The sequence below is a fragment of the Alexandromys fortis genome, unplaced genomic scaffold (assembly GCF_014885135.2).
Source record: "Alexandromys fortis isolate MF-2015 unplaced genomic scaffold, M_Fortis_MF-2015_v1.1 scaffold_102, whole genome shotgun sequence".
Taxonomy (NCBI): Eukaryota; Metazoa; Chordata; class Mammalia; order Rodentia; family Cricetidae; genus Alexandromys; species Alexandromys fortis.
Window position 1 is genome coordinate 3,479,929 of NW_026067984.1, and position 15,354 is coordinate 3,495,282.

The 15,354-nt window shown below is 44.9% G+C and overlaps 1 protein-coding gene and 1 long non-coding RNA gene across 2 annotated transcripts; one reads left to right on the top strand and one right to left on the bottom strand.

Annotated features, from left to right (window-relative positions):
* The first annotated feature begins 1,271 nt into the window (after positions 1 to 1,271).
* LOC126511582 (uncharacterized) lies at positions 1,272 to 3,513 on the top strand. Its single transcript, XR_007594737.1, has 2 exons — positions 1,272 to 2,146; positions 2,492 to 3,513. It is a non-coding gene; the product is annotated as an uncharacterized lncRNA (long non-coding RNA).
* Fgb (fibrinogen beta chain) lies at positions 3,389 to 11,056 on the bottom strand. Its single transcript, XM_050158823.1, has 8 exons — positions 10,906 to 11,056; positions 7,838 to 8,029; positions 7,197 to 7,380; positions 6,043 to 6,270; positions 5,476 to 5,589; positions 5,033 to 5,158; positions 4,380 to 4,665; positions 3,389 to 3,774 (listed from the first exon to the last, which is right to left on the bottom strand). The coding sequence occupies exons 1-8, from the start codon at positions 10,981 to 10,983 to the stop codon at positions 3,546 to 3,548; spliced, it is 1,437 nt and encodes a 478-aa protein (XP_050014780.1). The 5' UTR covers positions 10,984 to 11,056; the 3' UTR covers positions 3,389 to 3,545.
* Positions 11,057 to 15,354: the final 4,298 nt, after the last annotated feature.

Genomic DNA, 15,354 nt, shown 5'->3' on the forward strand with positions numbered 1-15,354 from the left:
GCAAGAGCAGGGAAGGCCTTAAGTATCCCAGAGGGGAGTGTGAGGCTAAGAAACTGGGCCCTGTGAAGTCAAGTCAGCTTGAAAGCACTGCCAGGTTTCCTGGGTGATGGCTGAGCAGAGGTCTAGCTGGCCGTCAACTCATTGCCGAAGGTGGGTGACGGCGGGCGATTGCAACAGAGGCCTCTAGAAAACATTTGCTAAGCTCACCTTTGACCCGGCCACACGGTCCCCGACCCCAAGTTTGCACACCTACACAAGGGGTTGCAAAACTGTGCTAGGCCTCTCCTTTGGGGAGATCCAGCACACACAGCAGTCGCTGGCTGTGGGTGAAGGACACAGGGTACTCATTAAACTCTTCCTGTAACTGCTCTTCTGTCTGAGCCTTTCAAAATAAAGTGTTAAGACAAGAACTAAATACAATCAGAACAACAAACAGTAGCACTCTGCCCTTCGATCACATTTGCCTGAGAAGAGACATGGGGGGGGGGATGTGATAGTTTTAGGTCTGTGGATAACCAATGGGTAAGCTTCAAAGAAATTTAAAGTCCAACTGAGAGGTCCAAAGTGAACCTGATAGGTAAGATGATTTTCACCTGGTTTTAGCCTTTGGCGACATGTTAAGGTCACCTATGAAGTCATAACAGCTTCAGGGATGACACTGTGCTCAACAGTGCTCCGTGGTCACCACTGTCCTCAGACTAGCACTAGGTCAGAAGGACGGAAGGAGCCTCTAACGAACAGGAGCATACGGGTAATCCCGAAATCCAGCTAGCGACCAGAAGGTCTCAGGCTGTTAATTGAAAAGCAAAGGATCGTTCTAGTAAATACAGGTTAGCACTGGGAAATCTCTGTTTTTAAGGCCTGCAGATTGAGCTGGGCCTGGTGCCCCAGGCGTTTAACCTCAACACTACTTTCTAGAGAGATTTCCACATGCCAGATTGCTCAAGAGGCACCTATGTCTGCTGTTTGACCACTGAAAATGGACTCGATGGTCTCTGCTTCCGTGGATCGACTGTGGCTTTATTTTAGGTTCCAGGGACTCATTCCGCCCCCCTGTGTTTGCTTAAGGGAGAGAGCAAAGGTCTGAGGGGCATGCTTTCCACCTGCTTAACTCACTGAATTTGTGTAATTCCAAATTCTACTTCCAAGTATTCTGCATTCCGAATGTGTGTGTGTGTGTGTGTGTGTGTGTGCACGCACACCTTTGTTAGAAAAAAAAACCCAGCCTACATATAAAAGAGACAGATCCAAGGCCTTGTAATTATTGGGGTTTATTCATTCAAGATTTACAAAATTACAATCTGCCCAGGCTGGAGTCAAAGCTGAAGAAAAGTTTCTCAGGGAAGCAAAAGCAACAGCCCAATGTCTGGCATTCATTGCTAAAATGTGAGCCAGTTCCGAAGACTTTCAGAAAGTCCTGAGGGGCAACAGATGGTGGCGGGGGAGCGGGGGGAACAGGGAGAGGGAGGGAATTTCAAAATCAACAGTAGTGTTTCAGATAGCGTTGGGGGAAGCACACTGCTGGGCCAGAGTGATGTTCACAGGAGTGCAGGACGTTCCTAAAGACTTTAACTTCGGGTGTTTGGACATTTTCTTTTGTTCAGGAGTGGGGTTGTTGGATCGCCAAATGAACTCATCTTTTGAGACATTCACGTTTTGTACAGTGGTCTCTTTATTTTATACTCTCATTAACAACGGGATGATAGGAGGCATGGGACGGGAGTGGAGAAGGGGGAAATTGTGATGTGTATGAAGTTACGGGAATGAGTAAGTTCTAGAGCTCCCCTGTGGCCTGACGTGCAGCACTGTGCACTTTAAAAATGATCTCCTGTCAAGCGTTGGTACCTTAAGACAATGAAGCAAAGCAGAAAGATACTAGGGAAGTTCAGGAGGTTATGGATTGCAATACCATGTGGGCAAAGGGCACATGTGTGCAGTAAAGAGATTTGATTTTGTGTGAGCATGTGCAAGCATATGCAGGCAGGTTTCCTGGTTTGTTGTTTTGTATTTGTATATGAGACGCAGGCGTGCAATGAAAGGGGCAAGAGATGGTAATGGGAGATGTTAATCATCAGCCTTGCCTCTAAGAGTGGGACTCGGGTGCAAGGCATTCAGACATTGGTAGCAAAGAGCTAACTTGAAGCAGGTAGGTAACTTGGGCAGAATTGTCTGTCTCTGGGGCAACATAGAAGATAAGTACGAGGATGGCAGGCGTGGAATAGACTGTGATTTTGTAGAATCTATGGCCACAAGGCCAGGCAAAAATAAAGCAACGGGAAAAGAGAGAGCACTTCTGAGCAGCAAATTAATCTTTGTTTACGTAAGTGAAAACTGAGAAGATGGGACTGGGGGCACTATGTCTGTACAACAGGCAGCAAGGACAATGGCGGGGAAGGAGCGCTGAGCTGGGGTCCGTTGAAGGAGTGTTGCGATGGATGCCAATGGGGAGAGGGATAAAGGATAGTAAAATCTACTTCCACCTTGGTTCCAGTGTAACTTTCTACAGAAAGAACAATCTGAGGATGATGAGAAACCTGGGCCTCCTCGTCCACCATTTCCCTAAGAGACGCGGTGAGACTTTTTCTAACTGCTTGCTTGGACTCTGCTGGTTTAAGGTCCTCGTGAGAGGCAGAACGGTCCTTTCCCCATGGACTCCTCCCCCATGGACTCTCCAGGTGTTCGATGTCAGCTCAGCAGACATTTGAGACTGTGTACACACCTTCCTGCCTACAAATTCAGATCCTGACAGCATGGACCCCCCCCCCAGATAAGAAAACAATAATTTATGATAACAGGGGCCAGTTTATGTAAAAAACCTGTTAGAAAGATCATCTTTTGCAAGATGCCTTACATGAATAAATGGGATTTTTGAAACCAGACTTATAAACATTGGCTTTCATTTGTGTAATGCTTTTCTCCAACAGGGACGGACGGTGCCTCGCCTGAAAAGCTCTGTGGTCAGCTGGAGTCAACAGACTCTGTTTATTTATTTTATTTATTTATTTTTTTTTTTGAGCCAGGGTTTCTCTGTAGCTTTTTGGTTCCTGTCCTGGAACTAGCTCTTGTAGACCAGGCTGGCCTCGAACTCACAGAGATCCGCCCGCCTCTGCCTCCCGAGTGCTGGGATTAAAGGCGTGCACCACCACTGTTTATTATGCCCTTCTCGTTAGTTCTCTGCATGGAAGGTAAACGCAGGCTAGAGAGGAAGACGATCTGACTCCAGCTCCTACATCAAGAGGCTCACAGCCACTGTAACCCCAGTTCTGGGAGAATCTGACCCCTCTGGCTTCTGCAGGCCCCTTCACTTGTGGTGCACCTATCCACACAAGCCACACAATTGAGAATAATACAAACGTAAAATAAAAAGAACACAAAAGAAATATCCACGTGCTGTTTTCAATGTCTTTATCCTTTGCCTTTCCGAAAAAGACACAACCAACGATTGTTCTGAGTTTTAGTGGGTATAATGTAACAAAGAGGATTGCAACAACATACAGTAAAAAATGTCACACATAGAAGAATAAAAGTCTACACTTAGGGGACTACTACTGTGGGAAGAAGGGCCTGATCTTCATAGACATCTTTCTCATTGAGTACCAGGATCCCTTCCAGTTCATCCACACCACACCATCATCTGTGCCATGCTTGGCCATGTCCCAGCTGTAAAGACCACCCCAGTAGTATCTGCCATTTGGATTGGCGGAGTGGCATCTGTTATACCACCATCCACCACCATCTTCTCTTGAGCACTGTTTCCGAGGATCTGAAGTTAACCTGAAAGGAAAGGAGTTTGAGGGATGATGCAGACAAGGCCCACTGTCCAGTCAGTTCTTCGGAGAGAACCCACGGGAGAGGACCGTGCTCAGTTACGCATGGTACTCTTGCCCTTGAGTCCTGAATGCAAAGCTCAAAAACAGCAAAGGTCTTCTCTGCCCCCTGACGAGAAAAGAGAAACAGCTGGGCCTATCTGGTCTAACCCTGAAGAGATGGGATTCTTTTATTCTGAAAGAACTTATCTGACACTGTAGTATGAGAGACCCTGAGATATGAAATGGTCGTTTCAGGAGACCCGTTAGTGAATAAGAACACAGACGTTTATGTAGACACACAAAGCTCAAGGAGTTAACACTCTAATTGCTGTTCTGTGTCTGAGTAGTTACCTGGCTTTGGGTAAACTTGTTTCTCTAAATTTCACCTGAAGGATGAAACTGATGACGTCTGCCTTACAGGTGGGATGCTTTTCACCAATACGTCTGGAGTTCCAGACAGGGGCTGCCTGATACACTTCAGGTATTCAAGCATGGGCAGTTGTTTATAACGTTAGGTACACTAATGGTGCCGAGACTTTTTAAAAAAGGAGCCAAGATGGCAGCGCTTACCAGCCGTCGTTGTCCCTGTCGTACGTGCTGAAGAACATGCCGTTGTGGATGGTCATGGTTCTGTTTATCCCCACCAGCTGAGAGGCTCCCTCCATGAGGGCATTGCCAGCCGTTCCTTTGTATTTGTTCACTGAGACTTGGTACTTGTTAGCCTCGTTCTGCACTGTGAACCCTCCATAATGGGCCTTCACTTTGTCACCTTTCCAGTCCTCCATTTCGATCAGAAGTTCTGTGGGTCCCATCCTGGTAAGCTGGCTAATCTTATCGTTCCCAAGCCAATATTCACCTAGAGAAAATGAATTCAAAATATCAAGGGGGAAAAAAGGGGCTCTGGCAACTACGCGCCGCTCTTCTACCCTGGCAACCACGCACCACCCTTCCCACCCTGGCAACCACGCACCCCCTGGCAACCACGCACCACCCTTCCACCCCAGCAACCACGCACCGCCCTTCCACCCTGGCAAACACGCTCCTCTTCCACCATATCTTTAGCTCCCACATTTATTTAATTTTTTAACTTTTATTTATTGTGTGTGTGTGTGTGTGTGCATGTGTAGAAATCTAAAAACAGACCCTTATCCTTGATGTTTTTAATGGGGAAAAAAAAACCTCATTAAACTTGACGAATTTCATTTCGCGCCCCAAGTCTTTACCTGGCAGGCCACAGTACTTCTTCCCATCTTCGTTGGTTGCAATATTTCCAAATCCTTGTTTGTATGGGTCCCATTGCCGGCCAAAGTCGACACTGCCATCCTGACGGTTCTGTATGACTGTCCACCCTTTAGAAATAAAATTAGCCTAAGGTTACCAGTAGTAACATCACTCTGAGAGGAGAGTCTGAACCCGTCGCCCATTTGTTTGATTTTTTTTACTTGCTTATGTTCGGTTCTGCGTGTAGATATTATAAAGAGATAAGTATGAGGGGAGACTTCTTAAGGTATTTGTGAATGCCAGGCCCCACAGGCCATCTTAATGCAGGCGTCAAGGATCTTTTAAAGCCTTTCAAATACCAGATTGGATTTCCAATCAAGCGGGTCCTTGCCAGCTGTGTAGGAGCAGAGCCGTGTTCTCACAGAACGCTGACTGATGGGCTCACCTCCGTTTTCTGTCTTCATGTCACAGTAGACTCTGTACGGTTTGATGGAGGTATCCGGCTGGATCAGATACATTTCGGATGTCTCCCCTCCTTTCCTGATGATCTCCTCACACTCTGCAAGAAAGCATCACCGGAAACACAGTCTTCAGCCACTCATTCTGACTACACTGGATACAAAGGATCGCTTTCTCACAAGCATTTGGGAATAATGTCCTATGGGTTGGGCCTTCTTTTCACTGACAATCAACTTAAAGTGTGAAGAATTCTGTCAAGTGAATTATAAAGCTCCCTTTATCTCCCATCCCTGCAAACAGGGCACACGGTACTAGGAAACACCTCCATCTTCCCACGGCCCACCATCTGTGTATGTCCCGTGCATGCTACGCAGCAGAGCTCGGTGGAGTCATCCGCCAAGACAGCGCACAACCAGCCCAGGGCACAGCCGCAGTATGCAGAAGATCATTCTGTTCTGCTGGGGGAGAGCTACGGTGTTCCCTTTCCAGTCCCTGTGTTTGGAGAGCGCTACATCTCCTGGAGCTCTAAGGAGTTTGTGTGCGGACTCGTTACCTTTGCCGGACACCACGGGGATGTTGCAGCTGACCGTGCACGGGGTGCGGCAGTAGTCCATCTGCGCCGAGATGTCAGATTCGAGCTTTTGTATCTTGCTCCTCAGAGTCTCCAGGATTGAGCGGAGCACACGAAGGTTAAGGGGGATATTATTGTTCACTGTCTCATCAATATATATCCTCTGGTCTTCCAGAATAGAGGAATACTCATTTATGACATTTTCATTATCTGGAGAAAGCAAAATGATGGAGGGATGGTTGGCGTTTTTTTGCCTATGAAAGTATATCTAGCTACATAAATATGATTTTGATTTTCTGAGAATAAATAGACTGAGGTATCATCAAGCAATCAGGACTGTTGAACTTAACATTATTTAATAACGAACATTAACATTATTTGTCTCATGGTACATATAAATTGGCATGCAGTCCTACTGCTACTCCAGAGATTTGCCCTGGGTACAAGCTAAAGATCATATGTAGAAAACAACAACAACAACAACAAACTGTGTCTTTCTTTGGTGACCAGTATCTGAAGACTTCATCCCCACAAGAAACATTACAGAGCAGAGGCACCTGGCGGCTTGCACACCCTACCTAAAGAGCCTTGGAATTGGCGAGCGCATCTCAGGATTCTTTTGATTGCTAAATGACTACACTTGAGTGAGCTCTTCCTAAAGCCTGTGCTGCACTGACACTCCCAACTGGCTCCTCCCCACCAGGTTCACAGCTCTCAAGGTTTACAAAATCAGGTGTCCCTGCGTGTGTGTTAGTTTATGCCACGCCGACTGTCCTCACGCTCAACACCTCAGGGGTTCAACTCAGAAACACTAAGTTTTTATTCTGTGCATATTATCTTCCGAGTCACGAGACAGATGTCTGATGGGCTGAAAATAAGACACCATAGGGACGTGACTCGTAGAAAGCCATGGCAGTGACAGCCACACCGAGACTTAACTCTCGGGGAGTCCTAGTCAGGTGAGCTGCAGTCGAAAGTGCCTGAGGCAGGAACCAGGGTAAGCAGGGTAGCAGGGGCAGAGAAACCAGCCCCAAATGGCAGTTAGCCTCAGATGTTTAACTACCCACAACTGTGAATCCACGGTTAAGGGTCTTCATGCTATAAACGGGTCACACAGAAACCCCCAGGATGGCTACCTTTAGCCTGGGCCTGCTTCTTTAGCCACATGTCTTTGAGCAGCTTCATGTACTGGAAGGTGGTGGAGGAGGACTCCGAAATGGACTGTATGTTGCCTTTTAACTCGGCGACGCTGGCCTTGATTGGCCTTTCCTGGTTGACCAAGGTCTGCTGCAATTGGCACCCTGTAGGACACAGCACTCCCTGCAAATGAAGAAAGCAGCCGGCGTCAGAGTGATGGATATTTGTTTAAAACATACACTAGGGAAACCTTCGGGATCTCACTAGTCAATTAAATTTGATATTCCGTTTTCTTTATGGAAGACCAGAAACCTTAGAATTATCAGCATACTCTTAAAAAAGAAAAGAAATAGTCCTTGCCATAGGGAAAAAAAATGTAATCGGGCTATGAAAAATTTTACCCAACCCAGTGAAGAAAGTAGGCAAAATACAAAAGAAAAGGCAATGTCCAAATTGTGTCCAGACCCAAAAGTCCAATAAAAGAAGGGTGAGTAAAAAAAATAAAAGATTCAAAGAAGTTCATATTTTGAATTTTAATTCTTAAAAGAGCAAAATAGCAGTAATAGAGATGTTGGTGCATGAAATGTTAAGCTTTCTCTACACAGGAGACCCACGCAGTAAAAACCACTAATGCCCCTACCAGGTCTTGGTCGGCGTGAAGACAGCCTCCTGCATCAGGGGCTTTTCGTTCCGCTTTCTTCTGGCTGGCAGCAGTTTTGACTGGACGGGCTCGATAACCACCTCCACTGATAGGAGGCGGGGCGGGTCTCAGGCTAGGAGCCTCTTCCTTTCTCCTATCAAAGGGTCGGTGACCACGGGCATCCAAGAGTCCCTACAGAAACCAGGCAGGAACACAGCGCAAGGTTAGAGAAGCTGTGAGACCTAACTAGTCCATCCTCTTGCTTCAGCTGAGGTAGCACCAGCCTGACAATGACTGGCTACAGGTTTCTCCGCTGGCTGCCGCAGAGTCTCTCTCTCTCTCTCTCTCTCTCTCTCTCTCTCTCTCTCTCTCTCTCTCTCTCTCTCTCTCTCTCTNGTCTCTCTCTCTGTCTGTCTCTGTCTGTCTCTGTCTCTGTCTCTGTCTCTGTCTCTGTCTCTGTCTCTCTCTCTCTCTCTCTCTCTCTCTCTCTCTCTCTGAGACAGGGTTTTTCTGTAGCCTTGGAGCCTGCCCTGGAACTAGCTATTGTACACCAGGTTGGCCTCAAACTCACAGAGATCCACCAGCCTCTGCCTCCCGAGTGCTTCAAGTGGAGGATCAGCAGCAAGCAATGCTAAAGCTAAGGCCTAGTGGCTGGGTGGGGCTAAGACAAATCTAACCCCGATTGTGAAATCTAAACTTTGGGACACACAGGATTGTCAGGAATCAAACTGATCCCAAAGAATGAATATTCTCCATCCACTTGGTTTAGTAAATCCCTACAGTTGTTGTTAACCATTTTCCCTACTTTCAACTTTTATGAGCTGAAGATCCAGCGCTAAAGCTAGCATGATCATATTTGAGACAAGATGATCTATCTAAAGAAAACTTACTAGTCATAAGACAATGACTCTAACACGTTACAGAGAATTAAGACTGTGTGGGATAGGGTAATGCTTGGGTTCAAGGCTTGACCTGCTCTTTGGGAAGGTTACTCATGACTCAATTTTCCCATTTATAAGATAAGGACAACCACATCTTGTATTTGCCTTATAAGATCATTATAAAGATGAATTATTTTTACCTATGACACCCTCCGAACTATCCTTGGCTTATTATAAGTTCTCATTATTATTTTCAGTGTGGCCATACTTCAAAGATATTCCTGATAACTCCACTGTTAATTCTTCCTCTAGTCTCGGTTTTCCATAAAATTGTTAAGCTGTTCTCTTGAAACTACCTAATTTCTGTGTCAAACATGATGTCATTTCCATACTTAGTAATTTTCAGAGTTTATAGACAGCACTAAAGATTATTTAAGAAGATGCCCAAGTAGAAGAGATGCAATCAGGTAGGACGGTTTTGACGTGAATTAAATACGTTTATCATTTTTCGTCGCAGATGAAGAAACCACACAACTGGGAGCAACAGCCGAGCTCTCTGCTGGTGTCAGCTAAGCCAGCACATGAGCGGCATCTGAAAATTTACTGTCATGTGTTCATTAAATCATTATTGTGTTTTACATTTAGTGGGGCGGTGCAAGGATTGAAACCCTGATAGACTGGCTTCAGATTCACTGGCTTAATTACTGATTGAATCTCTCTTCTCTCTGTCTCTCTGTCTGTCTCTGTCTGTCTGTCTCTCTCTCTCTCTCTCTCTCTCTCTCGTGTGTGTGTGTGTGTGTGTGTGTGTGTGTGTGTGTGTGTGTGTACTGCTATACACTTCTAATGGGTGAGCGTTCAGGATAATAGGGAAGGTGTACACTTCCATACTTAAAGACACAGCCCTAATCAGAGCTTGTCTGCTCTAAAACCAATTTAATGAAATGTGGTTTTGTTCACTGCAAACACAATTATGAAGAAGAAAACTACTTGTTTTACTTGTTTTCGACTGTTGGATGCAGGTGACGCTGTCTGGCTTAACTAGAGAAGGTAAAGTACAAATACTCAGAGAGCCAATCTTGCCTAACCCAGACAATTTTCTTTCTTTTTGTATGCTCAGATAATTTGTATTCTTACATGCCTTTTAATCCAAATGATCCATAGTGAATCTGCTCGTTGCGATATTAATGTGTATTCTGGTTTCTATTGTAGATAATCTACTAAACAGAGTGAATTTCATTTTGATACAGTTAGTAATGACATTAAACTATTTTCTTAAACACACTTCATTTTCATGATGTCAGAGTGATACGAATAATAAGTTGGTAAAGCTAACACTTGGACTGGGTGTGATGGCTCAGGTCTACAATGCAGTTGAGGAGCTGCGTCAAGCCAAGCAGCACCCGGCTGAATCCCAGCCAAGCAGCACACGCATTGAATCCCAGCCCTAGGGGGTTAGAGGCAAGCGAATCACTATGAGTTCATGAGAGGCCAGCCTGGTCTTACTAAGAGATTTCAGGACAGCCAGAGCTACGTAGTGAGACCCTGTCAAAAAGAAAGAGAGGAAGGAAGAAAGAAAAAAAAGAAAGAAAACACGAGGAAGAAAATTTCTACAAGTAAGAAAGTTATATTAGTAATGACAATGAATGTTACCTGTTATAATTTTAATCTGAAAAATACCCCAAAACTTCATTTTATGATTTTAAAATTATAATTCTTACCCATATTCAGTAATCTTGGGAGTTATATATTATATTACTCAGCAAAAGCAAACAGTCTACCATTTTTCCCTTTCAAAAGACTCGTCTTTTACCATCATAGAACCTATAAATTTCCAAGATTGTCATTATAATTGCAATAATGTATTGCAAGAACTAAGTGAAAACTCATAGAATTAGGACAAGACAGAAAAGCACATCACACACTGATCAAGCCACCTTCACCCTGTGAAAATAAAGGTGATTAAACCAGAAAACAAGGTACGACCTTGAAAAATATGAGAAAACAACATATGACCTTGAAAGATATGAAACACGTTGAAAGTCAGATAGGTCCCTGAAATTAACGATTCAGTTTTGTAAGTACAACCAAGGCTACCTTAATTTAAACAGCTATACACTCAAAATTATGATTCCTTAATTTTATATTAACAATATTAGTAGCAATTGATAATATCTATAAACAAATCACCGCATCATCGTAGTCATCGTCAGCAGCTTGAGTCTGAACTGAGAAAACACACAACAGCAGCAACCATAGATACTTCATGGTTTTGGGTTTTCGGAAAATTCCAAGCAGCTGCCCTTTGCCTGCAGACTTAGCTGGGAGACTGTCGGTCTTATATATAATGGGTCCCTTCTCAGGCGTGGCTTCAGCAATGGTCACCTCCCGTTAGTTAATATTTGACCTTTAGGTCACTTGTTGGCTGAACCGCTTTATCATTTGAGCAACATCTTCCCAGCAAGCCTTGTTTACCCGTCAGAGAGCTCTTCCTCACTGCCTGTCTAAAGCGGACACGCGGAGGCTCTTCAGTTCATTCAGTCAGAGGCATGATGGGGAAATGGGGACATTCTGAAGAGAGCCCCACGTCAGAGGTCTCGTAAGATGTTCTGACTGGCCCAGGAGCTCACAAAGAAAGTGCAAGAAAAAAGTCTGATTCAGACCAAACCGTTTGGCCTGTACAGGAAGGGCTCAGGGAAACTATAATCTCAGTAAAGAGAAGCATATACGTTCATGCCTTGTGGCAGTCACAACGTCGCTTTTGAAAGAGGCCACTGAAGTCAAGTGTTAGTGTACTATCGTGTGCCTATCCTTTCTTGTAGATGCTGATCAGAATTATAAAATAACCATTTGTCTAGGCTGTAATAGACAAACATCAGAGAAAAATTAAAAGTCCTGGCTTCTATTTCTGCCCTTAAGACTTTTGTATTTTGCCTTTTTTTTAATGGTTATATTTTTCAATCAATTCTAAAAAATATTATATCACAGATAAAAGGTTCCCATATTAAGATTATCATTATAGTAATGAAACACACAGTCAACATTTCATTTTAATATTATACTATATACCTTATTTTGTGTTATATTTACATGAACTGATAATTTTACAGATGTGAAATCTTCATATGTCTCTTTCAGTTAGTGTGGCCATACAGTAAATGTGGCCTGGTTTCTTCTGTCATTTCTCAAAAGCCATCACGTCTGTGTTACCGGCTCATCCATCGGCAGTAAGAAGAATCAAGAACCTATCCACCTACCTAAATCAAAGGACATCCAAAGTCAACAAGTCACGTTTCCTGCAAGTCATTGCTCAAAAGCACTTCTGGGTTTGGGCAGGAAGTGAAACAATCTCACAAACTTTACAGTTTGAGAAGAAAGAGCAAACAATCTGAGTTTGGAACAAAGTTTCAAAACAGAGACATTGAATTTCTTTTCTTGATAGTATGATGTATTAAATTATCTAGCTTAGACTGTGGAAGCAAAGTCTGAGTTTAGACACAAGAAAACACTGATCTCCTTCCCAGTCTGCGCTTTATTTATCAAGATGCTTAAGCATTCTTTGAGATTCTTTTTTATTTTATCTTTTTTCTTGGAAAAATACACAATCTGACAGAAAAATCAAGTTTGTATATGTGTGTTAATCAAAAGGAGATATGAGAATATCCTTCGAATATAAGAAACACATCCTAATGATGTTTATATTTTTGCCGATTTTAAAAGAATGATCTTGAAGAGGCTGAATCATGTTTCGAGAATGGTATGGCTACATTTCCAGTCTCTGACAGGTCTCCTAGCGGCAGTGTTAATCGTTGCAACGTCTGGGCCTCTCTACAGATGTGCGAGGCAGATCTTGTCAACCATGGAAGAGGAAGTTCTTCAACCACCTCTCCATGCACCTCAGACTGGCAGTCTGAGATTCAACAATCATTTTCCACACAGTGCCTGCGAGCCTTCCAAAGCACAGGTAGGGTGCTAGGGGCTGGGGATTACACTGAGGAGCAGAAAAAGAAGGCATCCCAACCACTAATCCCAGAGTAAACACGTGAGCTGGTCTCCGTGGATACGTGCCTCGCCGGTGTTCATTGCTCTTATTTAGTTCTTAAAACCACCACCTTCCAAAGATGATGAAATTGAGGCTCAGGGGTCAACTCTATTACCTACAGGAACAGAGGTGGCAAGGGCTGGTACCAGACTTGACCGAGTCTGCCTAACTCAGCAGGCCGTGTTCTGTGCCCACTAAACCGCACTGTCTAATGGAATGCATGTACAAACCAGTACCAACTGTAGAGTGCTACCTGTACCTTATGTCTGTTGCTGCTGCCATTGGGGCCAGCTCATCTATGGTTATTGCAGTCTCTATGATTGGCATACTCATTCTTAACCTCTTTCATTTATATTTTTCAGCGTGGTGTATAGTGTGGGCATGGATGTTCAGACAGATGTTAGGTGATACCTTGTAACATCTTCTTTTCTCTAGAGTTATAGGCAGGTAAACAGCACCTTGGGCTGTCTAGCAGTTCCAAGCAGACGATTCCATTTCAAGGAGAAGACACACACTAAATGTTTAGCTTTGTTTGCACTGTGCTGCCGTTGGTGGGAAGGGAAGGGAGTGCTGCTTGCTGAGCCAATGCCGCTGTGTTTTTCGTATTAGTCGATCTTGTTATGTAAGTCAAGGGCAGTCGATCGGTGACAGAGAAAACATGACCCATCCTGCCCAGCAGCTTTCTGGTGCCAAAGACAAAGACTTGTGAACCCCAATTATCAAGACACTCTTCTTGTGACTTTTTCAGTTCCTCCGAGGCCCAGCCTACATAACACAAAGCAATCTGGACTGAGTAGCAATTTTTGAATTCTTCCTTTGTGGCAGGTGAGGTAGCTCTGTGAGCAATAGAGGCAAGGGTCTGGACTTTATGTGGAAAGACAAGAAAGAGAAATGAGCTACAGCAACCTGGGCTGAACCCTACAGCCAGAGAAGGCGTTCGCACAGTGACTGGGTACCAACCTTCCAAGGGAAAATGGTCTTTAAAATGAAAAGGGTTTCTGAACTGGGCAGCAGGGGGTGGGGGCGGGACTGAGTAGCAACGATTGCCTGTATCACACGCCAGCACCTGAGGTACTTCATATCTGTCAGGTGACTGGGTTCAGAAATGCATGCATGAATACATAGGTAAGACGTATCAGTGACCTTGCTTGCCTACACAGGCATGATTGGAAACACTCCAATTATTAGTCTTTTCGCATGCTCTCCTTGGCAACAGCTTAAGAATAACTGTCCAGTGGAAATTAGCCCTGGAAAGTTGGAGGCCAGAGAGAACTTCCAGCACAAACATGAGAAGAGTGTGGCTGGGACACCTTCGGTCTGCCTGTCACCCTCAGCTGGAGAGAGCATGCGGAGGGTCACTGTCTCTGTGGACAGCTGCCTTTGTTGACCTAGTTGACCCTTGAGTGTATAGCTGACGAGGAACCCGGGGAGCAGGGAGAACAGGGCATTTTTTTCTCTGACCAGTTACAGATCACAGGTGCAAGAGCAAGAACAAGGTGCCCCTCTGCTTCGGTTGTCCTGAGACTCTTGGGAGTGAGAGAGTGGGACCTCAGTGGTCCTGTCAGGACGACGCCACTACGGGCGACTAAGAGCGGGCGTGCTAGCCTTACCCCTTGCTAACCCTACCAGTCTCCTAAGCAACTTGAAATCTGCAAAGAAAGCAAGTAGAGCCTCGAGGCTTGGCAGCACCGCAGAGAGAAGATTCGGCTGCTGCGCTTCAAGAGTGAGAACGTTTCTCTGATTAATCTTTTGATTCTCCAGTTAAATCTGATAGGCCCTAGGCCCTTCCAGCAGTGCCTGGTCCCACTTCACGGCGCCTATCGCGGCTCAGCAGCCACGTACACTCTTTGAAGGGAAATAAAGATTTCTATTGTTGGGCGAGAACAGCTTGGTTAATGAAGAAAGGCTTTCCTTAATATCCACATTACTGTTTTCACACACACATATGCAGCAGTCATCTTTATCACGTTTGTCCTGTTGGCTTAAAGGGGGGAAAAAATCTTCTGCACCCTCGTGAAGAGCCACAGTGCCATCTACCGTCCATATAAGGCAGAGCAGGATATTAGCCGGGGCAGAGATTGATCTTTCCTGCCTTCTTCCTGCCTTCCCTTCCCTTTCTTTTGTTTATTTTTCTGTTTTGTTTTATTTTCTCTATGTAGTCCCGGCTGCCCTGTGACTCAGGTTGGCCTCAAACTCAGAGATCTGCCTGGCTTGGCCTCCCATGCGCTGTAATTAAAGGCCTTCTGATTCTTCTAATGGTTTTTCAAGACAGGGTTTCTCTGTGTGGCCCTGACTGTCCTGGAACTCACTTTGTAGACCAGGTGAGCCTTGAACTCTTGAACAGGAGGCAGATCCGCCAGCCTCTGCCTCTGAGTGCTAGGATTAAAGGCATGTGCCTGCACCGCCAGCTGCAGATGCTGGATCCCTTCAAACACCTAAGGAAAGCCAGGTGGTAATCCCAGCACTCAGGAGGCAGAGGCTGGCAGATCTCTGTGAGTTCGAGGCCAGCCTGGTCTACAAAGGGTGTTCCAGGACAGGCTCCAAAGCTACAGAGAAACCCTGGTTCGAAAAAACAAACAAACAAACAAACAAAAAAA